Below are 25,557 nucleotides of genomic sequence, written 5' to 3' on the forward strand. Positions count from 1 at the left end.
TCTAGGAGAATTATTGAACTTTTCATGGGGAAAAAACTCTCCCCAATAGCTACACACTGGAGGATCTGTAGTAGCAACACTACCATGGGTTATTATTATTAATGGTGGACCACATGGCTGCTAAGCTGTCTATCTGTAAATGTGTTTTATTCCTAGAGCAACTTAACATAGGCAACAAGCTTAGGCTATAGCTAATCCTCATTCAAAGGATCTCCTACCTGATGTAGAGCGAACTTGGGACCCAAGCTCTGGAACAATACATACACCCTATCAGTGCAATCTGTTACTGTAATATGATAAATACATCAATCAACTGATAATAGAAAGTTGATTGATGAATATAATACTGTATATTACACTAGAGCACATTCAATTGATGTGTATTGTTATTTAGTTCTTATTACTGTTGCATTGCTGTGACTAGCACCCATTAATTGTCAGATCTTGTACTCCACGATTCAATTAGTGATGCCCCAATGTATGTATGGCACTGCAACCAATCATCAGGCTTTAAATGCCCAAGATTTTATTTCCCTCCTTACATAGCGATACACAATCATAAGATTGATCGATTTCAGTAAATATTTAATTGATATGTTTTGACAATTTTCCACAATGTTCTTTTATATCACACATTATTTAAACAAAGTTGTCTACTTTATTCCTAGACATTACACATTTTTATAACATACCTTTGTGCAGATATTTTAGACAGGGTAAAATCAATAGGCAACAGTTTATAATAAAATGAAGAGTTCAGAATGCATTACAGAGCTTTTCTTGAGTCAGTACTGTAGGTAAGGGGATGTGGGTCTGGTGCTGTAGAGAGGAGGATCGGAATACGTAAATCCAGCAAATCACATGGCCCAAAGACTGGAAATGAGAGTGCCTTTAACTCATGGAATGTATTGTGACTCTAGAAAGCAAAATTTATAGTATGTTAGATACACAATGGGATATTTAAAAACATAAAGTCACTATGATACAACAGACGGGGAATAATATGAATAAAAAACTAACTGTGCCTTCATTTTGTAGGGCTAAGCTCAGAGGTGGCAGGTCTAGAGAGCATTACGTGCCAATGGAAACTGCCATGTCATGAGGTCCAATTCTACCACTTGTGTCATGTCTCCCATTACCAACTGGAGTGCAGTTTAGCTTTTTGTTTTTTTCCAGTTTGCGTGCATCAGAAATGATAAAACCTTTTCACAATTTATGTACAGTGCCATCTTGTGGTCATAAAAGATATCTCTAATTTTCAGTAACTGCTTTTTGTCTTGCACTTCCAACCCCTTCTGTGAACTCCATCAAGGGGGTGTAGGAGAGTAGGAATTAAACTTAATATGGTCAGTAGAGCCTACATATAATAGACCTACATATGAATTCTACCTACAAATAACTGGATTTTAGAGAGCCCTAGACAAACTATGAATGTGTAAAAAGTGTATATATATATTAGATCAATGCAAGTACTGTATATAAGCAAGATATAAGAAAAGCAATTTAAAAGACAGTAAATGCTGAATTTAGCTGTCTGATTACAGTGGCAACACAAGTCTTGAAGTGCCTGCTTCTATACACATAGTTGTTTATTACTGAAAAACAAATTAGATAATATACATATGGTATTGCACAACTGTATGTGAATTAAGGGGATTTTTTTTCTTTGGAGGGAGGCTTTTTAATGTGCCACACTGCTAGCTCAATTGCCCAAATCAAATAAAACCCTGCCCCTGGACTACAGCTCCCAGCATGCCTTAATCTTGATAATATAAAAAATGTGCTGGAATTTGTAGTCTAGGAACAACTGAATAAAGTGTGGTTGAGCAGTGCAGTACAATATGGTTAAGTGTCATTCATGGGGTAAAGATATAATACAGATATCGAGTAAAAAAACAAAACAAACAAATTACATAACTAAAAATATAAAACAACATTTGTTTTTTTAAATAAATACAAAATATAACAATTTTATTCATGTTAAAGGAAAACCGTACCCCAAACAATTAGTAGTAGTATGTGCTATTGGGTAATCCTAAATAGGAAACTGCCATTTTAAGAATTAAGGGCCACCCCCTGGGATCATAGGATTCATAGTGCACACAAACAAGCCAAGGCACACATACATGCTAGGCCCCATCAGCCAATTAATGGGCAGCGTTCTGCCTTTGGCTTTTACACTTCTTCCTGTTACAGTTAGAGCTGCATTATTTCCTGTCAGCTGATCTCTGAGGGAGCACACAGCCCATCACTAAATGGCGGATCAAGGGAAAGGATGTAAAAGGGCAATATTTACTGATATATATATTCCAGTTTGGCGAGATTCTTTAATAGGTCACTTAACATAATATAAAATATCTGTTGGTTTAGTATTCATTCTGGAGGTATAGTTTCCCTTTAATTGGCTGTTTCCAATTAGGAGGCAAACTATAAAAGTTATGACAGCCTTTACCATATTACTCTTTGGCCATTGCCCATAGTGTATGTTAGAAAGATTGTTGTATGGGAGATAGGGTACGTGAATTTAGAGCTCACCACAGTGAAATTCCTCTAGTCTGTTAATTTTTAGTGGATATTTAAAGATGCATTTATGAATAGGTAAAAGTGAGAATTCACCCTTTGATGAATACGCCCCTGAAAATCCCATAAAAATGAATAGAGAATGGGGGTTTTTGCTCTGGTGAGTAATAATATCCTTGTGGCAAGCTCTATGTCACCTTAGATACCCCTGGAACTGTACCCTCTGACTGAGGATTTTGGAAATGTAAATACAAAGGTCTCAGTTTCTACTGAGCTGTAGACTGAGTTTTTATTGGGATACAGTATATTCCCTTTCCTGATGTATATACACACAGATTGTAAGAATGCGGCATTATCTGGTAAATGGAAACTACCCACGATATATAAAGATCATAAAAAAATACCTGGGTAATAGTCTGGTCCTGCACATTGTGTAGAGGTTAGGAAATACACAAGAGGGAATAAAAAGTACAAGGTCATTACCTTGCAATGAAAAATCAACATTTATCACATTGAATGTGAGGCTGTTACTAAATACAAGAGTTCTTACAAACCCGCTTTAGCTACTGTATAGTCCATAATATGAGTTTAAAGGGATTCTGTCATGGGAAGACATGTTTTCTTCAAAATGTATCAGCTAATAGGGCTATTCTAAAATCCTGGGCTGAAATCTGTTTTGGAGGAAACAAAAAAAGAGTTGGGACTAGACAGGTTTTTAGTTTCCCAGGTGCCCTCATCTATGTAACTTGTGCTCTGATAAACTTCAATCACACTTTACTGCTGAGCTGCAAGTTGGAGCAATCCCACCCCCCCTCCCCTTTCCCCCCAGCCGATCAGCAGAACAATGGGAAGGGAGCAAGATAGCAGCTACCTGGCACCTGTATTGCTAAAAATGCTACCATGCCCCACCTAGTGGTAGATATGATAACAGCACTCAATGTTACAAATCCAAGTCTGGCTTACTGTTATTTGCTATGTAAAGAGTGTAATTTAGAAATAAAACATACACCATAAAAATCATGACAGAATCCCTTTAAACTTGACCTCACTAGTTGTGCATGTTTTATAAATTTGTTCATGTATGTAATAGAACTTAAAGAATGTAACACCACTGAATATATAGATAATGAACATGGATGTTTAAAATGTAAAGGGTAAAAAACATTACCTGAATTATATTCTGGGACTGTCAGGGATTGAACAGGAACGGATATATTGTAAACATATTTGAACATACAAAAGTGCAAGGTAACATACAATAAAGGCAAAAGTAAACAATACACATAATTGAAAATAGTAAATTAATAATTAATTACCTGGATTATATTCAGAAACTGTAGTGGCTATGGGAAAGAAATGATAAGAAATAAAAATGACACATATGGAAGATGTGGATAATTTCAAAATATAAAGGGAAACATATGTTACCTGGATCATATTCTGTGACTGTCATGGAAAGATAGAAAAAAGATATCTTGTAAACACATACGGCGATATAAAATCATACAGTATCATACAATAAAGGTGGCCTATTAAGTCAAATTTGTGATTTCTTGAGTTTTTTAGATAAAATTTTAGAGAGGACACCTTAGAGATAAGCTATTGTTTTTCCTATTCCCATGTAACTGGAGGAGTCATGAATTGGGTGAGCCAGACTTGGATTTTTACTATTGAGTGCTGGGTTGATATCACTCTAACTTACAGCACAGCTGTAAAGAGTGATTAAAGTTTATCAGAGGAAAAGTCACATGACTGAGGGCACCTGGGAAACTAAGATTATGGCTAGCGATATTTCAAAATTAAATATAAAAAAATCTGTTTGCTTTTTTAAAAAATGCAGGATTCTACTTGAATTTGAGTTTCTATTACCCTAGAAAAAAAATCTATTTAAAGGAACAGTAACACCAAAAAATGAAAGTGTATAAAAGTAACTAAAATATAATGTGCTGCTGCCCTGCACTGGTAAAAATTGTGTGTTTACTTCAGAAAGTCTACTATAATTTATATAAATAAGCTGCTGTGTAGCCATGGAGGCAGCCATTCAAAGGAGAAAAGGCACAGGCACATAGCAGATAACAGATAAAACACTATTGTATTCTACAGAACTTATCTGTTATCTGCTATGTACCCTGTGCCTTTTCTCCTTTTATCCAGCTTGAATGGCTGCCCCCGTGGCTACACAGCAGCTTATTATATAAATTATAGTAGTGTTACTGTAGCAAACACACCAGTTTTACCAGTGCAGGGCAACAGTGCATTATATTTTTATTACTTTAAAGCTCTTTAATTTTTTGGAGTTACTGTTCCTTTAAGTTTTATAAATAGGACCCTATAGTTTAGTATGATGGAGACAACGGAATTGAATTCACTAGTAATTCAAAATGTGAATTCTAAAAATCTACAGCCTTTTTTTTAGTTTCCATTATGTTTCCCTGAACCCCTGAAATAGAAGAATGAAAAGCAATACTCGAAGAACATGAAAGAAACAAAACTTCTTACTCGGAACATAATCTGGAGCTGTTGGTTCATCATAGTGATCACAGATATGAAAAATAAAAAGAGATGGCAATAACAGTAGTTAAAATCTATGACTTACAAGTTGAGTGTAATTAAATGAAGACAATATGATATTTATTATGTTGGGTGTAAACTGTAAGTGAATTACAAATAAAAAATGTGAACATCTCCAGCTTCTCCATGTGTCCTATTCCCTACATGCTGGAACTTTTCACCAAAAACCTCAAACATTCTGGATAACAGATCCCATACTTATAAATAAAGAAAGTAGAAGAAGCAAAACTTACTTGGATCATAATCTGGAACAGTCATGGATTCATTACAGCGAACACAGATTAAAAGAAAATAAAAGATATGCCAATTATAGTAGTAATTAGAATAATATGAGACTACACATTCAGTGTAATGCAATGAAGACAAGATGTGATACAGTATTTGTCATGTTTTGGTGTATAATGTAAACAAATTCCAGAGTAATTCTGAATTTAAGCATCCCCATACAGTGTTTATAAAGAATATGTCTATTTTTTAAAGTAAAAAGGGGGCACATGTACTTGTCTTAATGCAGTTCTGCACAGTCCATGCCCTCTTAGAAATTCTGACAACAAATCCCCCCTATTTAAAACCACTACCTGTCTAGGACCTTGCCCAAGCTGCTATATATTTGCTGCAGAACTTGCCAAGGCCCTTTTTGCCATTCCCTATACCCCTGTATTCCTGGATCACCATTAGCCATCTGGTCACCTGTAATGAGAATGATCCCACTAGGTGCCACCACAGAAACTCTGGGCCTCAAAAGGGTGTCGATGAACACTATCATTTGCTGACTTCTCCATCCTTTCCAGCTACTCCTACACTACGGACAGGGCCGGATTTCTAAACCGGCCGCCCCTAGGCCGCCCCCAGTCGCAAGCTCCCCTCCCCCCGAGTGCGCATGCGCAATGCGTGCGAAGAGCGTGCGCATGCGCAATGTGCGAAGAGCGTGGGGGGGGTATGGTTGCGCGCACGCATGCGCGGTCGGCCAAAGTTGCATACGGAGCAGTGGGGAGAAGTCCCCATTGCTCCATATGTGAACAAAAATTTTAAAAGATTTTAGTGCGGCGGGGTGGCATGCCGCCCCCAGGTTTCTGCCGCCCTAGGCCCGGGCCTTTGTGGCCTCTCCACAAATCTGGGCCTGACTACGGAGGGAGCAACTTCTATACCAACCACACAACTGGGTTGCATCATGTGACCACAGTCTATTATATTCTTTCTATTTCTAGACAATGTCTGTAAAGGTTGCACTTTCAAAACACATAATTCTAGAAAGAAAATAAGAAAAAGGATTTTTTAAAAGAGTCCATAGCCAGACAGTAGATAACCTACAACAGTATGTGGGTGTAGGGTGATTGATATGAAATATTTTGGGATTTGGGAATAGCATACACACACTTTCAGAGCTCAAGTGAGAAAATGCATTACCTGGATTATATTCTGGAGTGGGTAGATGGCAGAAATAGGAACAGAAAGCAACAGGGATGTTATGGATATGAAAGGACAAGTTAAAATATGATGTCAGTCTTGTACAATAAAGATCAAATGTCACACTTATCAAGTATATATAGGTAATGAACATAGATGTTTAAAATGTAAAGGGGAAAAGACATTACCTGAATTATATTCTGATTGAAAAGGAACAGATATGTATATATATATATATACATGCAACAAAGGCAAAATAAATGCTATGGCGTTCATATGTTAAACAATACTGATAATTGAAAATAGTAAATAAATAATGAATTACCTGGATTATAGTCAGAATCTGTAGTGGCAATGAGAAGGAAATTATAAGAAATAAAAAAAACACATATAGAAGATGTGGATAATAAACACATATTTTGAAAATATAAAGGGAAACATATGTTACCTGGATCATATTCTGGGACTGCCATGGAAAGATAGCAAAAAGATCTTGTAAACACATACACCAGTATAAAATCATACAGTATCATACAATAAAGGTGGCCTATTTATCAAAAGTCAAATTTGTTAATTTCTCAAGTTCTTTTTTTAATTCTAGAGACGACACCTTGGAGAATTATCTCCAGTATTTCCATTAGGGCAGTAGGTCTAGAATAGGCAGTTGTTGCAACATGCAAGGGTCTCTGTTAGTTGCTGTAATGCTAGGATATTAGGTTGTTGTGGTTCATTTAGACAAAATTTATCAAGACTAGGGGGCCGATTCATCAAAGTACGAGTTAGAATCCTGAAATGGGTAAAATTCGGATTAGATACAATAATTTCTGATGATCAGAAATTTCACGAAAATGCTTATGAAAAAATCTTAATAGTCAATTATATAATATTGTATTGGTGATCTGAAAGTCACGAAATTTTCATATCCGAACAATTGTAAACAGCGGGAAAACCTTTCTGATTTTAATCCTTCAGTGCATGATTTTGGAAGCCTCCCATAGGGCTCAATGGCACTCTGCAGCTCCAACCTGGCCCAAGGAAAGTCTCCCATAGGGCTCAATGGCACTCTGCAGCTCCAACCTGGCCCAAGGAAAGTCTCCCATAGGGCTCAATGGCACTCTGCAGCTCCAACCCGGCCCAAGGAAAGTCTCCCATAGGGCTCAATGGCACTCTGCAGCTCCAACTTGGCCCAAGGAAAGTCTCCCATAGGGCTCAATGGCACTCTGCAGCTCCAACCTGGCCCAAGGAAAGTCTCCCATAGGGCTCAATGGCACTCTGCAGCTCCAACCCGGCCCAAGGAAAGTCTCCCATAGGGCTCAATGGCACTCTGCAGCTCCAACCTGGCCCAAGGAAAGTCTCCCATAGGGCTCAATGGCACTCTGCAGCTCCAACCCGGCCCAAGGAAAGTCTCCCATAGGGCTCAATGGCACTCTGCAGCTCCAACTTGGCCCAAGGAAAGTCTCCCATAGGGCTCAATGGCACTCTGCAGCTCCAACCTGGCCCAAGGAAAGTCTCCCATAGGGCTCAATGGCACTCTGCAGCTCCAACCCGGCCCAAGGAAAGTCTCCCATAGGGCTCAATGGCACTCTGCAGCTCCAACCCGGCCCAAGGAAAGTCTCCCATAGGGCTCAATGGCACTCTGCAGCTCCAACCCGGCCCAAGGAAAGTCTCCCATAGGGCTCAATGGCACTCTGCAGCTCCAACCCGGCCCAAGGAAAGTCTCCCATAGGGCTCAATGGCACTCTGCAGCTCCAACCTGGCCCAAGGAAAGTCTCCCATAGGACTCAATGGCACTCTGCAGCTCCAACCTGGCTCAAGGAAAGTCTCCCATAGGGCTCAATGGCACTCTGCAGCTCCAACCTGGCCCAAGGAAAGTCACGATACCGAAGCTTGAATGAATCCGAAACTTTCATACTCGGCGCAACAATACGATTTTGTCATGTAAATTTTGTGGCAAAGTATGAAAAAGTTGCACAAATTAAAGAAAAAAACGCAGAAAATACGCACAATTCTATAAATTAAAAAAATTACGATTTTTTTTTTGTATTTGGATTCAATCGTACTTTGATAAATGTGTCCCTAAGCATAATCTGGATGTTTGAATAAAAAAGCATTACATGGAACTGCAATGAGTTCATTGTGCACAAATGTCAAAAGCAGAGAATATACAAAACACACAAGGGAAAAAATAAAAGTACAAGTTGATTGTCATATGGTAAAGTCAGAAATTTTAACCTTTATTGTCTTGACTTGTTAGTTTTGAAATAAGGAGATAAAAATGTGTTTTTTGTACATTAGCCTGTGATTAAAATCATGGTGGTAGTTAAAGGCCTCCCCCATGGACAATGGGACTCAAATGTTGAAGGTAGAGTTTATTTAAAGGGATTTTGTCATGATTTTATGGTGTAGTTTTATTACTATATTACAAATAATTCACTCTACCATTTAAAATTGTATTCTTGACCCCATAATTGTATTTTTTAGCTGTAATATTGGTGTGTAGGCGCCATCTCAGTGCATTGTGCCTGAGTCTGAGCTTTCAGAAGGAGCCAGCGCTACACATTAGAACTGCTTTCAGCTAACCTATTGTTTCTCTTACTACAACGTAACTGGAGGAGTCATGAAATGGGTGAGCCAGACTTGGATTTTTACTATTGAGTGCTGTTATTATATCTACCATTAGGTGGGGTATGGGAGCATTTTAAGCAATGTAGATGAGCTGTTATCTTGCTCCCTTCCCATTGTTCTGCTGATCAGCTGCTGGGTGGGGGGGAAAGGGAGGGTTGATATCACTCCAACTTTCAGCAAAGCAGTAAAAAGCGATTGAAGTTTATCAAAGCAAAAGTCACATGACTGAGGGCACCAGGGAAACTAAGAATATGGCTAGTCCCATGTCACATTTCAAAATTAAATATTAAAAAAAATCTGTTTGCTCTTTTAAAAAAATGGATTTCAATGCAGGCTTCTGCTTGAATTTGGTGTTTCTATTGCCCTAGAAATAAATGTACAGCCTTCTACAGTTTTCCATGATTTTACACTTTTTTAAGTTTCCATTATGTTTCACTAGATCCCTGAAAAGAAAATAGAAGAATGAAATGCAATACTTGAAGAACGTAAAAGAAACAAAACTTCTTACTTGGAACATAATCCGGAGCTGTTGGTTCATCATAGTGATCACAGAAATGAAAAATAAAAGAGATGGCAATTACAGTGGTTAAAATCTATGACTTACAAGTTCAATAATTCAATTAAGACAAATTATACAATATTTATTATGTTGGGTGTAAACTGTGAGTGAATTACAGGTATGGGATCCCTTATCCGGAAATCCGTTATCCAGAAAGTTCCAAATTACGGAAAGCCCATCTCCCATAGACTCCATTATAAGCAAATATTTTTTTAAAATCATTCCCTTTTCTCTGTAATAATAAAGCAGTACCTGTACTTGATCCCAACTAAGATATAATTACCCCTTATTGGGGGCAGAACAGCCCTATTGGGTTTATTTAATGGTTAAATGATCCCCTTTTCTCTGTAATAATAAAACAGTACCTGTACTTGATCCCAACTAAGGTATAATTACCCCTTATTGGGGCAGAACAGCCCTATTGGGTTTATTTAATGGTTAAATGATCCCCTTTTCTCTGTAATAATAAAACAGTACCTGTACTTGATCCCAACTAAGATATAATTACCCCTTATTGGGGGCAGAACAGCCCTATTGGGTTTATTTAATGGTTAAATGATCCCCTTTTCTCTGTAATAATAAAACAGTACCTGTACTTGATCCCAACTAAGATATAATTACCCCTTATTGGGGCAGAACAGCCCTATTGGGTTTATTTAATGGTTAAATGATTCCCTTTTCTCTGTAATAATAAAACTGTACCTGTACTTGATCCCAACTAAGATATAATTACCCCTTATTGGGGGCAGAACAGTCCTATTGGGTTTATTTCATGGTTAAATGATTCCCTTTTCTCTGTAATAATAAAACAGTACCTGTACTTGATCCCAACTAAGATATAATTAATCTTATTGGAGGCAAAACAATCCTATTGGGTTTATTTAATGTTTAAATTATTTTTAGCAGATTTAAGTAATGGAGATCCAAATTACGGAATGATCCCTTATCCGGAAAACCCCAGGTCCCGAGCATTCTGGATACAAATAAAAAATTTGAACATCTGCAGACAGGTTCCCCATGTGTCCTATTCCCTACATGCTGGACCTTTTCACCAAAAGTGCAGCCCATCCCCTATTTCCCCCCCCCCCCATTGGGGTTCATATAAAATAGGCTCAGTGTTGGTCACTTTCAAATGAAGTAACAGAGTATTGCCAAGTTTCAGCTAGAGCGTTCCATTTTCATTTATTTCTATTTAAATTTTAATTTCTGTGTGCAAACTTGACTGATTTTGCAACCTAACCTCCATGTGCGATAAAAGGCACTAAGTTTACCCAGGAGCAGTAACCCATAGCAACCAACAAGATGTTTGCATTTGAACAGGTGACCAGTAAATGCTACTTTGCTAACTTGCTAATTGGTTGCTACGAGTTACTGCTCCTGGGCAAACTTACAGTAGTGCCTTTTAATAAATAACCCCTATACGTTTTAAAAACAGAGCCCTATAGAGCCACTATCAAAAATTTCTATTGATTAATTCAAAATGTGGAATTGACACTGCTGTATTGCACTAGGAAAGTCTGTCTAGATGCTACTATTGCTGGAGGTGCCATTCCAGGCTGTTAAAATAATCATGCCCAGAAGCCCCACGCTTAATACTGCCTGCCTTTGTATATAGTGCGTAACTTGGATTTACATTTTACTGGCCTCAATGTGGGTCCAAAAACAGAATTACAAATTTGATGATTTTACTATTTTTCCTAGTTTGTATTATGCTTATCATGCTCCTCTTATAAGTACAAACTAATATAAAACATAGTTACATAGTTCGATAGTTACATAGGGTTGAAAAAAGACCATAGTTCATCAAGTTCAACCCATCCAAGTAAACCCAGCACACACAAACCTGTACTTACCAATCTATACACTCACATACATAAACTATTTATACAACTACTAATACTAAGGGGCAGATTTACTAATCCACGAACGGACCGAAAGCGTCTGAACGCGTTTTTTCGTAATGATCGGTAATTTTGCGACTTTTTCGTCACCGTTGCGACTTTTTCGTATGTCCCGCGTTTTTTTCGTCGCCGTTACGACTTTATCGTATATTTTCCGGCACTTTTTCGCCGCCGTCGCAAAAAAATCAGATTGATTTTTCCGCCGTTTACAATTGCTCAATATGAAAAAATTGCGACGGCAACGAAAAAGTTGCGCAGAATATGATACAGTTGTGACGGCGACAAAAAAATCGCGCAAAATACGAAAAAAAGGCGACGGCAACGAAAAAGTCGCAAAAATTATTTTTTTCCTCTGTACCAATTAAACAACACCTTGTATTTGTGGGTAACTAAACTACATGAATTTATATTGCTGGCAAAATAATCCTACAATATGTTTTATTTAAGGTTGAAATCCCATACTTATAAATAAATAAAGTAGAAGAAGCAAAACTTACTTGGATCATAATCTGGAACAGTCATGGATTCATTACAGCGAACATAGATTTAAAGAAAATAAAAGATATGCCAATTATAGTAGTAATTAGAATAACATGAGACTACACATTCAGTGTAATGCAATGAAGACAAGATGTGATACAGTATTTGTCATGTTTTGGTGTATAATGTAAATAAATTCCAGAGTAATTCTGAATTTAAGCATCCCCATACAGTGTTTATAAAGAATATGTCTAATTTTAAAAGGGCACACGTACTTGTCTTAATGCAGTTCTGCACAGTCCATGCCCCCTGAGAAATTCTGGCAAAAAAAACCCCTGTATTAAACTACTACTTGTGTAGCACCTTGTCCAAACTGCCATATATTTGCTGTAGTGAGAATGATCCCACTAGGTCCCACCACAAAAAAAGTGTGTCGGTGAACACTATCATTTGCTGACTTCTCTAACTTTTCCAGCTAGTCCTACAATATGGTGGGAGCAACTTCTATACCAACCATACCACTGGGTTGCACCATGTGATCACAGTCTATTCTATTTGCTCTATTTCTAGACAATGTCTGTAAAGGTTGCACTCTCAAAATACATAATTTTAGAAAGAAAATAAGAAAAGGGATTTTTAAAAGAGTCCATAGCCAGACAGTAGATAACCTAAACAGTATTTGGGTGTAGGGTGGTTGATATGAAATATTTTGGGATTTGGGAATAACATACTAGTAAGAAAATGCATTACCTGGAGTATACTCTGGCGTGGGTAGATGGCAGAAATAGGAACAGAAAGCAACAGGGATGTTATGGATATAAAAGGACAAGTAAAAAAAAATATGTGGTCAGTCTTGTACAATAAAGATCAAATGTCACACTTATCAAGTAATTTTGTGTGTTAAATGGAGGCTATGATAAGCGTAAATATCTCCTTGGATTTCACACTACTGTAGCTTTGATAGTTCCTTCTTAATTGTAAGCAGATCAAACAAAGAGACCCTCAACCCAAACTGTAACAACATTCCCTCCAGACCTGTTAACCAGCTGATTTCTGCATTTGTTTTTAGAAGTTAATACCCCCCTCATGTCTCTTTCCCCAGCTGTTAGTGTATAACATTTAGTATGAGGGTGAATTTGGGAAAGCGGGATCTACCTTCACGTCAGATTGTCTCACCTTGATTATTATCTGAAGCAGTTGTTAATTGATCTGGGGTGGTATACTGCTGTTAGGAGAAAATGTAAAAACAAATAAGAAACACTATGAGCAGCTGATTATATGAGCAGAGTGTCAATTAGTATAACATTGTGAGTATTTAAATGCCCATATTTAGCAATAAAAATGAATAATTCTTACTTGGGCTTCAGGTAGTGTTAATGATGCTATTGTGCATTGGTCAATACTATAAAAGGCCGGCACTCAGTCAGGCCACAGGGTCTGCCCCCTCTTTAGTTACACAACTGCCAACACTGAAACTCAATAACAGCCACCAATCACTCATTCATTTATTTATCAATCATTTTAGCATAAAAGCTGGCTGTGTTATTATTGCCTCAGCATGTAGCATGATCCACAGGGAAGCCATTCTCTACAATGGGAAATAGATATGGAACAGCATTCCCTTATGTTAGTGTAATTATGTTTATTTACAACTGACTGCTAGAGTTAAGGTCCCCATACACGGGCCGATAGTAGTAATCGGCCCGTGTATGGGCAGAACCGAGCGGCCTGGCCGACCGATATCTGGCCTGAAATTGACCAGATATCGATCGGCCAGGTTAGAAAACCCAGTCGGATCGGGGACCGCATTGGCTCGTTGATGTGGTCCCCGAACCGACTGCCCCATGGCCGCAAATGTAATTCGATCGTTTGGCCCCAGGGTGAAGATCCGCTCGCTTGGTGACATCGTCAAGCGAGCGGATCTTATAGTATATGGGACCTTTAGAAATAAAGACTCAGCACAGAGAAATGTCTGGGTATGTACATTTAGAGGTAACACCAGAGCAGAGCTTTTTTAAGACTTTTTTCATTCAAGCCCAACATTTGGACAGAGGCCCGTAAGCAAAATATTTCAGACATATGAAAATAGTATATCAGTCATTCACTTATATTGATCTGGCCAGTAAAAAAGAGGTCAACTCAAATCTACCCTTAATTTACCAGTAATGTATTATTCAATTCTGATCAGTCAGTTAGGATGTACAATGGATATTAGGCTTAACACATATATAAGCTGATGTAATTAGTCACAAAGGAACACATTTCTATAAGTTACCTGAGTGCCGGAGTCTTGTGTTGTATTCACAATGTTTCCTGTCAGAGAGGCAATAAAAACTTTGAATCAGTCCTCAATTATTCCCATTCCTTCAAACTAATGACCCTCACATTTAAAGCAGTTCATAACTCTGCCCCACCCTACATCTCTGAACTTATCTCTAGGTACCATCCAACCCGCTTGTTACGCTCCTCTACTGACCTGCTCCTCAACTCCTCTCTCATTCCCTCCTCACACACTCACATTCAAGACTGTGCAAGGGCTGCCCCCCTTCTCTGGAATTCGCTCCCACAAACTGTCAGACTTTCTCCCAATCTCTCTGCCTTCAAGAGATCTCTAAAAACACATTTATTTAGAGAAGCTTACCCTTATCTAGTTTAGCAATACCCTGTGCAACACCTCTCAACTCTGCCCATTCCAACACCTTGTGTCTCAACCCTTTCTCCTTGTAGATTGTAAGCTCTTTTGGGCAGGGCTCTCTTCACCTCTTGTATCGGTTATTGATTGCTTTATATGTTACTCTGTATGTCCAATGTATAAACCCACTTATTGTACAGCGCTGCGGAATATGTTAGCGCTTTATAAATAAATGTTAATGTAATTCCTCAACTGCCATGTAATCAGCAACTAATTAATGTATCTTCTTTAGTGATAAGCAAATCTGTCCTGTTTCACTTTGCTATAAAATTTGAGAAACGGCAAGAAAATTTACGAAGCGTCGAAAAATTCGCGAAACGCATTTGTTGCATGATTTTTTTTTTGCCCGTGGCTATTTTTTTGTCGTCCACGGCTATTTTTTTGTCACCCGCATCTATTATTTTGTCGCAAGTTTTTTTTTACGCGTCCACGCACAATTTTGATGCGACCGTGCTCAATTCGACACTCAATAAGAAAAATTCTGCTCGACAAATTTTACTGCGGCAAAATTTTACAGAAGTTTCGTGAAACAATTCGCCAATGGCGAATATTCGGAAATTCGCAGCGAATCCATGCCTGGTGAAAAAATTTTCTCATCATTAATCTTCTTTATTCCAATCATTCATGGACATTTATAGCCTCCTTTTATGTAAACTCCCCTACCAGGTTTTACTACAATAATCCTACACATTATTTTTAAACCATTTTCTTGGTCACTGCTGGCTGCCACAACATAGCATATAGCATAGCAAGATAAGCCAAACTGTTAGGGGAGGGGGTCGTCCCCTGTCTATCTTTTGCTTATAGAGAGTGGTTATGTCCTTATTTTTCCAACCAAACTTACTATGATGCAATACACACACTGTCAGAGCTCAAGTAAGAAAATGCATTACCTGGAGTATACTCTGGCGTGGGTAGATGGCAGAAATAGGAACAGAAAGCAACAGGGATGTTATGGATATAAAAGGACAAGTAAAAATATGTGGTCAGTCTTGTACAATAAAGATCAAGGGGCCCATTTACTTACTCACGAACGGGCCGAATGCGTCCGATTGCGTTTTTTTCGTAATGATCGGTATTTTGCGATTTTTTCGGAAAATTATCGCGACTTTTTCGTTACCAATACGATTTTTGCGTGTTAAAACTTGCGCAAAACGTCACGCCTTTTAAGTTTTAACGCTACGAAAAAAGTGCAACTTTTCGCGCAAGTTTTAACGCTACGAAAAAATCGCAACTTTCGGAATGGCTACGAAAAACTCGCGTTTTTTCGCGCAAATCGTATTGGTAATGAAAAAGTCGCGATAATTTCCGAAAAGTCGTAAAGGCGCCGAAAAAATCGCAAAAAATACGAAAAAGTCGCAAAATGTTCCTTTTCCAATCAGAATTTTTCCAATTCGGATTCGAATTCGTGGGTTAGTAAATCAGCCCCCAAATGTCACACTTATCATGTAATTTTGTGTGTTAAATGGAGGCTATGATAAGCGTAAATATCTCCTTGGACTTCACACTACTGTAGCTTTGATAGTTCCTTCTTAATTTTAAACAGATCAAACAAAGAGAACCTTAACCCAAATGTAGCAACTTTCCAATATTTTTTAGTGGTTTTGAAGTTATTTGTAAAGGTAATTGTAACTGAGAGCAGTATTTGTTAATCCTTTCATGTTCTCTGGTTCCGGCTCTTAATACAGAAGTCAGTTCTCCTCCAGACCTGTTAACCAGCTGATTTCTAGAAGTTTTAGGAATGAATACATTTCCCCCTTAATGACAGGTCTCTTTCCCCAGCTGTTAGTGTATAACATTTAGTATGAGGGTGAATGTGGGAAATGGGGATCTACCTTCACCTCAAATTGTCTCACCTTGATTATTATCTGAAGCAGTTGTTAATTGATCTGGGGTGGTATACTGCTGTTAGGAGAAAATGTAAAAACAAATAAGAAACACTATGAGCAGCTGATTATATGAGCAGAGTGTCAATTAGTATAACATTGTGAGTATTTAATTGCCCACATTTAGGAATAAAAATGAAGAATTCTTACTTGGGCTTCAGGTGGTGTTAATGATGCTATTGTGCATCGGTCAATAATGTAAAAGGCCGACACTCAGTCAGGCCACGGGGTCTGCCCCCTCTTTAGTTACACAACTGCCAACACTGAAACTCAATAATGGCCACCAATCACTCATTCATTTATTTATCAATCATTTTAGCATAAAAGCTGGCTGTGTTATTATTGCCTCAGCATGTAGCATTATCCACAGGGAAGCCATTCTCTACAATGGGAAATTGATATGGAACATCATTCCCTTATGTAAGTGTAATTATGTTTATTTACAACTGACTGCTAGAGTTAGAAATAAAGACTCAGCACAGAGAAAAGTCTGGGTATGTACATTGAGAAAATATTTCAGACATATGAAAATAGTGTCATTCACTTATATTGATCTGGACAGCAAAAAAGAGTTCAACCCAAATCTACCCATAATTGACCAGTAATGTATTAAAAAATAACACCTACCCGCACCACAAAAGTGTTAGAGCTTTGAAGCTTCCCCATTAATTTCGTTAATTTTTTTCGGCAATTCAGATCAGTCAGTCAGAATGTACAATGGATATTAGTAAAAGGCTTAACACATATATAAGCTGATGTAATTAGTCACAAAGGAACACATTTCTATAAGTTACCTGAGTGCCGGAGTCTTGTGTTGTATTCACAATGTTTCCTGTCAGAGAGGCAATAAAAACTTTTAATCAATCCTCAATCATTCCCATTCCTCAACTGCCATGTAATCAGCAAATAACTAATGTATCTTCTTCATTCCAGTCATTCATGGACATTTATAGCCTCCTTTTATGTAAACTCTCCTACCAGGTTTTACTACAATAATCCTACATGTTATTTTTAAAACATATTCTTGGTCACTGCTGGCTGCCACAAACATAGCATTTTCTTTTCGTGATGATGGATGGATGAAGGCATTTTGACCACCATGCTTCTCCTGGGCAGTGCCATGATGGTCATATAATATAGTGTGTCATATCTTTAAATATAATTAGATTTATTGAAGATAAACCAAACTGTTAGGGGAGGGGGTCGTCCCCTGTCCATCTTTTTCTTTCAGAGCTCAAGTAAGAAAATGCATTACCTGGATTATACTCTGGCGTGGGTAGATGGCAGAAATAGGAACAGAAAGCAACAGGGATGTTATGGATATAAAAGGACAAGTAAAAATATGTGTCAGTCTTGTACAATAAAGATCAAATGTCACACTAATCAAGTAATTTTGTGTGTTAAATGGAGGCTATGATAAGCGTAAATATCTCCTTGGATTTCACACTACTGTAGCTTTGATAGTTCCTTCTTAATTTTAAGCAGATCAAACAAAGAGACCCTCAACCCAAACTGTAACAATGTTCCAATATTTCTTAGTGGTTTTGAAGGTAATTGTAACTGAGAACAGTATTTGTTAATTATTTTATGTTCAGGTTCTAACTCTTAATACAGAAATCAGTTCCCCTCCAGACCTGTTAACCAGCTGATTTCTAGAAGTTTTAGAAATTAATACCTTTCCCCCTTAATGACAGGTCATTTTCCCCGGCTGTTAGTGTATAACATTTAGTATGAGGGTGAATTTGGGAAATGGGGATCTACCTTCACCTCAAATTGTCTCACCTTGACTATTATCTGAAGCAGTTGTTAATTGATCTGGGGTGGTATACTGCTGTTAGGAGAAAATGTAAAAACAAATAAGAAACACTGTGAGCAGCTGATTATATGAGCAGAGTGTCAATTAGTATAAGATTACGAGTATTTAATTGCCCACATTTAGGAATAAAAATGAATAATTCTTACTTGGGCTTCAGGTAGTGTTAATGATGCTATTGTTCATTGGTCAATACTGTAAAAGGCCGACACTCAGTCAGGCCACGGGGTCTGCCCCCTCTTTAGTTACACAACTGCCAACACTGAAACTCAATAACAGCCACCAATCACTCATTCCTTTATCGATCATTGTAGCATAAAAGCTAAAAATGGAGCTGGCAGTGTTATTATTGCCTCAGCATGTAGCATGATCCACAGGGAAGCCATTCTCTACAATTGATTTGAAACATCATTCCCTAATGTTAGTGTAATTATGTTTATTTACAAATGACTGCTAGAGTTAGAAATAAAGACTCAGCACAGAGAAAGGTCTGGGTATGTACTGTAGAGGTAACACCAGGCCAGAGCTTTTTCCATTCAAGCCCAACATTTGGTCAGAGGCCATAAGCACATAAAATATTTCAGACATATGAAAATAGTGTATCAGTCATTCATTTATATTGATCTGGGCAGTAAAAAAGAGTTCAACCCAAATCTACCCTTAATTGACCAGTAATGTATTAAAAAATAACACCTGCCCCCACAACAAAAGTTTTAGAGCTTTGAAGCTTCCCCATTTATTTCTCTATTTTTTTCGGCAATTCAGATCAGTCAGTCAGTATGTACAATGGATATTAGTAAAAGGCTTAACACATATATAAGCTGATGTAATTAGTCACAAAGGAACACATTTCTATAAATTACCTGAGTGCCGGAGCCTTGTGTTGTATTCACAATGTTTCCTGTCAGAGAGGCAATAAAAACTTTTAATAAATCTTCAATCATTCCCATTCCTCAACTGCCATGTAATCAGTAAATAACTAATGTGTCTTCTTCATTCCGGTCATTCATGGACATTTATAGCCTCCTTTTATGTAAACTCTCCTACCAGGTTTTACTACAATAATCCTACATGTTATTTTTAACCATTTTCTTGGTCACTGCTGGCTGCCACAAACATAGCATTTTGTTTTCAATTTAATGGAAGTGATGATGGATGGATGAAGGCACTTTGACCACCATGCTTCTCCTGGGCAGTGCCATGATGGTCATATAATATAGTGTGTTGTATCTTTAAATATAATTAGATTTATTGAAGATAAGCCAAACTGTTAGGGGAGGGGGTTGTCCCCTGTCCATATTTTTCTTATAGAGAGTGGTTATGTCCTTATTTTTCCAACCAAACTTACTATGATGCAATACTGAATGTAACCATTTCTATATATATATATATATATATATATATATATATATATAAATATATATACAAAAAGGGTTTTTTTAAATGCAAAATTACATGGTTTAATTAAAGAAAAAAACTCAACCCACAGAGACCTTCGTCAGGGAAAAACAACAGAACATATGGCCTTGTGCTCTGGCACCCAGGTGTTATAATTTTTTTGTCAGTGGTGTGCATTTCACACTTCCTTATATACAGTGGTGTGAAAAACTATTTGCCCCCTTCCTGATTTCTTATTCTTTTGCATGTTTGTCACACTTAAATGTTTCTGCTCATCAAAAACCGTTAACTATTAGTCAAAGATAACATAATTGAACACAAAATGCAGTTTTTAAATGAAGGTTTACGTTATTAAGGGAGAAAAAAAACTCCAAATCTACATGGCCCTGTGTGAAAAAGTGATTGCCCCCCTTGTTAAAAAATAACTTAACTGTGGTTTATCAATTTAAATTTTCAATTTCAATATCAATTTCTGTAGTCACCCCCAGGCCTGATTACTGCCACACCTGTTTCAATCAAGAAATCACTTAAATAGGAGCTACCTGACACAGAGAAGTAGACCAAAAGCACCTCAAAAGCTAGACATCATGCCAAGATCCAAAGAAATTCAGGAACAAATGAGAACAAAAGTAATTGAGATCTATCAGTCTGGTAAAGGTTATAAAGCCATTTCTAAAGCTTTGGGACTCCAGCGAACCACAGTGAGAGCCATTATCCACAAATGGCAAAAACATGGAACAGTGGTGAACCTTCCCAGGAGTGGCCGGCCGACCAAAATTACCCCAAGAGCGCAGAGACAACTCATCCGAGAGGCCACAAAAGACCCCAGGACAACATCTAAAGAACTGCAGGCCTCACTTGCCTCAATTAAGGGCAGTGTTCACAACTCCACCATAAGAAAGAGACTGGGCAAAAACGGCGCAAACCACTTTTAAGCAAAAAGAACATTAAGGCTCGTCTCAATTTTGCTAAAAAACATCTCAATGATTGCCAAGACTTTTGGGAAAATACCTTGTGGACCGACGAGACAAAAGTTGAACTTTTTGGAAGGTGCGTGTCCCGTTACATCTGGCGTAAAAGTAACACAGCATTTCAGAAAAAGAACATCATACCAACAGTAAAATATGGTGGTGGTAGTGTGATGGTCTGGGGTTGTTTTGCTGCTTCAGGACCTGGAAGGCTTGCTGTGATAGATGGAACCATGAATTCTACTGTCTACCAAAAAATCCTGAAGGAGAATGTCCGGCCATCTGTTCGTCAACTCAAGCTGAAGCGATCTTGGGTGCTGCAGCAGGACAATGACCCAAAACACACCAGCAAATCCACCTCTGAATGGCTGAAGAAAAACAAAATGAAGACTTTGGAGTGGCCTAGTCAAAGTCCTGACCTGAATCCTATTGAGATGTTGTGGCATGACCTTAAAAAGGCGGTTCATGCTAGAAAACCCTCAAATAAAGCTGAATTACAACAATTCTGCAAAGATGAGTGGGCCAAAATTCCTCCAGAGTGCTGTAAAAGACTCGTTGCAAGTTATCGCAAACGCTTGATTGCAGTTATTGCTGCTAAGGGTGGCCCAACCAGTAATTAGGTTCAGGGGGCAATTACTTTTTCACACAGGGCCATGTAGGTTTGGATTTTTTTTCTCCCTAAATAATAAAAACCCTCATTTAAAAACTGCATTTTGTGTTTACTTGTGTTATCTTTGACTAATAGTTAACGGTTTTTGATGAGCAGAAACATTTAAGTGTGACAAACATGCAAAAGAATAAGAAATCAGGAAGGGGGCAAATAGTTTTTCACACCACTGTATATATATATATTTACTTTTTAAAGATATGACTTAATTGTTCAATCAATAGTTTTACAGTATTATTAAAAACTGGAAAATGCTTCTGAAACCCAACTACCACCTCAAATTAAAACTCAAACTATATCCAGGTATAACTGGAGAACCAGCTGGGATCACTAAAGCTTCACCTGTACTTTGTTCTATAGTTTTTCTGCCACAAGTTAGAAAATAACAGCAAATACTTTTTAAATACACTGCACTTGTGAAATTGAGTGCCTGTGTTTGTAAATAAGCTCTCAGATCTAGGAACCAATCAAGTAGCACTTACTGGCCACCTATTTATAAGAAAGCATTTGATAGGTTGATAGTATGGGTTTTAAGACCCGATACAAACTTTTACTTATTATGGTAAGCATCTGATATCATGTATCTTTAATTTCTGTGAATAATAGTTCAGACTATTTCAATTACTTGAGAGCAAACCAAGAGCTTAAAACTGATTCATTTGGAAGGAGAAAGCAGTGAAGGTGCCAGTACTTACCCTGTACTGAGAGAAAGATTGATCCTGACAAAGACGCTCCGGTCTCCACATCCATTACAGTCAGAGTATAATTTCCTTCCTCTGCAGGTGTCAGATTGTCCAGCAGGAGAGTTGCATTCGCAAACAGGGTGCATCTCCCCTCATACTCGGGAAAACAAGTTGGAGTGTTGTTTACTGTTTTTATTGCAACTAGGGTGTATGTATCAAACTTCCATGTTATCATCTGATATTCAGACATGTTCAGATTTACGCTGAGAGTCACAGATTCTCCTTCAAAAACCTGCACATTATCCATAGAAACCACAGCCCCTGGGGAAAATAGGTTAGATTAGTACTGGGTAGAGGTTTCTAGACCCCTTTGGAAAAAGACACACAAAGCCACTTAGTAGTTATCATGGCAGAAATCCCATGCCATAGACAATACTGAGAATTGCCTCTTCTGAAACACATGTAGAAGCAATTATCAGTAAATGATCGCATTGTCTATATTTGGAGCCATGACAAGTAGCTGCTACTAGTAGCTCCATGTGTCTTCACCCTTTGTAGTGTGACTTGTCAGCCATCTTGCTGTTGTTTCAAGAACATCTGGCAGAGCAAATAAGTTTTCCTCTCAAATAGCCCAAGTGCTCCTCAGGTTGAAAGTATCTAGACTCATAGTCTGGATCCAGTGTTTTGGCATTGCCAGATGATATCTCTAGAAATTGCATGTAGTTTTTGGAACATCAGTGAAAACTGGTGAACTGGTAACTTGACCAAGCGAGAATGTTGTACAGGTATGGGATCCCTTATCCGGAAACCCGTTATCCAGAAAGCTCCGAATTACAGAAAGCCTGTCTCCCATAGACTCCATTTTAATCAAATAATTCAAAATTTTAAAACTGATTTCCTTTTTCTCTGTAATAATAAAACAGTACCTTGTAATTGATCCCAACTAAGATATAATTAACCCTTATTGGATGCAAAACAATCCTGTTGTGTTTAATTAATGTTTTATTGATTTTTTAGTAGACTTAAGGTATGGAGATCCAAATTACGGAAAGACCCCTTATCCGGAATACCCTTGGTCCCGAGCATTCTGGATAACAGGTCCTATACCTGTACTATACTTATTAACTTAGTAACTTATTGCAACTGTATCTTGTATTTATTTGTATTTATTGTTATACTTTGTATTTATTTTAATAACCCCCTGTTTGTATTAATGTATTCTACTGTACAGCGATGCGTACATAAATATTGCTTTATAAATAAAAATATACATACATACATACACACCTTATTAGCAATAGTTCAGAATATAAAGACAAGGTTTCCATGTTCAAGAAATACTATCACGTGTCTAAATTAGCAAATAAATGGTATCTTCCAAGCAGAGTTATAAGTTATAATGCCTTCTTATTAGTCTGTTTTTTTATATCAGAGCTTCTCCCTCTAGGAGCATTTGTATTTGCCCCAATGATTTTAAACTCACTTAATATATTAATTATTTTGGTATTGGTTGTCTGATTTAAAACATGCCAGACACGTGTTTTTATGCTAATCATTAAAAACTAAAATGTTATTTCTGGGAAACTTATTTCCTGGCATTTTAGCTTTCATTATAGATCAGTTTGATTTTGGGTTCCAAAAGCCTCACCTAAAGCTGAGAGGATGAGGAGAGAAAGGGATAGACCCTGAGAGAGCTCCATCTGTCCCAGTTCTTGTGCTGCAGACTGAGCTGCCTACTCAGGATTTGCCCTTTAATATGCCCCCTGCCTGCTGATTAATGTGTCGTATTAAGGAAGTAAAGCACAGTAGGCAAATGAAGTCCTTGCTGGGGCTAACCTCTATATTGTTCACAATAGAAAAGTCAAATCTGGAGATTATGTTTTCAGATAACTGGGAGTGACTTTAACTTGACTTTTACTTTGTTACAGTATCAGTGTACGTCTGGCTTATTACACCCCGGGGTTTTCCCCGCATAAATGTGTGTTGTTTAAGTTGTGACCGGCTATAGATGTTTGTTGACAACTAGTGGGCTTTATTATACACACAGGAAATGATTTTAGGAATTTGTACAGCCTACCCCAACAGATTTAGCTTCCCCTTGCCTGGCTGTTCCTCCCCTGCCGCGTTGAATTTATGTGCGCTCAGGGGAGGACATCGGGTGGGGGACCCTGTGGAGGGTTATGGGGGCCTCTGCGGGGGAGGGGGTTAGGGGACATGGCCGGCGGAAGCCCTGGTGGGCCCTGCACCCCCCAAACCAATCCTGTGCCCATATTATTATGCTGACCACTGCTGGCAGGGGTAAACAATGAGCACATTTGCATGGAGGTGATGCCATAGCAGCATTTGTGTTTATATAAGAAATCTGCTTTCAATTAGAGAAAACGTATCCAGTAAGTGGTGAGTATTCTCTCCAGCAAGGCCGCTCCTGCCATGTGGTAAGGTGGGAACTTTGCGTTAAGCAGCAGTGAGCGTCCAGTTACCAGGGGCAGCAAAAAGCCACCTTTGCAATATAGGAAGCTCTATAGTTACTGTTACAGACAGTTCTCTATATAACAGTGGTATCTCCTTAGCCGACATACTATGTGCCCCTCTTACTCCTCCCCCACTGCCCTATTTGCACTAACTTACCCATAATACTCTAACTCACCCACCCTCCTTCCCTAATTTAAACACTCCTCCAGCTTCTTAGGCATTCTCTCCTATAAGCACAATGAATCCCTTCCATTGAGGTGCAATCCATTACAACTGTATAGACTGTATCCAGAGGAAAAAACCGCCTAGTGCTCTAGGAACCCAAACCGTTCCTCCCTACACCAAAGCTTTAGGCACGCATTTTTTGAACCAGGTGGATGTTCAGTCCAGTAAAGCTGTGCTGCCCTACAGGGACCTAACCTCTAGTGAAGTCGGGGAGCAGGGACCCCATGAATGAGGCTTTAGTCAGAGACAGGGTATTGTTTGTTATAGCACTTTCTAAATAAGTGAGATAAATAGTTCCAGCTACTAAGAGCAGCTATGTGCTCCAATTTAAGATTTGATAGCAGAGAGTAACTCTCCCCTAGGCGAGTTTCACCAGCAGCAGAGTAGGAAGGGTTTGTGATTCTAATAGAAATGAGAGATGTCGCTCCCTCACAAGAAAGATAGTAATGAGTGTAGTAATGAGATAGTAATGAGTGTAGTAATGAGATAGTAATGAGTGTAGTAATGAGATAGTAATGAGTGTAGTAGTGAGATAGTAATGAGTGTAGTAATGAGTGTAGTAATGAGATAGTAATAAGTGTAGTAATGAGATAGTAATGAGGGTAGTAATGAGATAGTAATGAGTGTAGTAATGAGATAGTAATGAGTGTAGTAATGAGATAGTAATGAGTGTAGTAGTGAGATAGTAAT

General features: G+C 38.1%; 1 protein-coding gene across 13 annotated transcripts; it reads right to left on the reverse strand.

The window, feature by feature from the left end:
- Positions 1-801: 801 nt before the first annotated feature.
- On the reverse strand, positions 802-23,919 carry LOC116412459 (pregnancy-specific glycoprotein 22-like). Of its 13 annotated transcripts, none has more exons than XM_031906706.1 (17): positions 23,819-23,919; positions 22,183-22,491; positions 19,318-19,355; positions 18,424-18,472; positions 17,436-17,473; positions 16,612-16,657; positions 15,649-15,660; positions 14,339-14,376; positions 13,240-13,288; positions 12,814-12,825; positions 12,081-12,092; positions 9,632-9,649; positions 3,949-3,966; positions 3,837-3,863; positions 3,689-3,706; positions 2,925-2,942; positions 802-916 (listed from the first exon to the last, which is right to left on the reverse strand). In XM_031906706.1, the coding sequence occupies exons 1-17, from the start codon at positions 23,868-23,870 to the stop codon at positions 897-899; spliced, it is 774 nt and encodes a 257-aa protein (XP_031762566.1). In that variant the 5' UTR covers positions 23,871-23,919; the 3' UTR covers positions 802-896. The 13 variants fall into 13 exon arrangements, with proteins under 13 accessions (XP_031762566.1, XP_031762568.1, XP_031762564.1 ...); XM_031906708.1 differs by having other exon boundaries at positions 13,240-13,285; positions 16,612-16,660; XM_031906704.1 differs by having other exon boundaries at positions 16,612-16,660.
- Between the last annotated feature and the right edge of the window lie 1,638 nt (positions 23,920-25,557).

The sequence above is a fragment of the Xenopus tropicalis genome, chromosome 7, assembly GCF_000004195.4.
Source record: "Xenopus tropicalis strain Nigerian chromosome 7, UCB_Xtro_10.0, whole genome shotgun sequence".
Classification (NCBI taxonomy): domain Eukaryota; kingdom Metazoa; phylum Chordata; class Amphibia; order Anura; family Pipidae; genus Xenopus; species Xenopus tropicalis.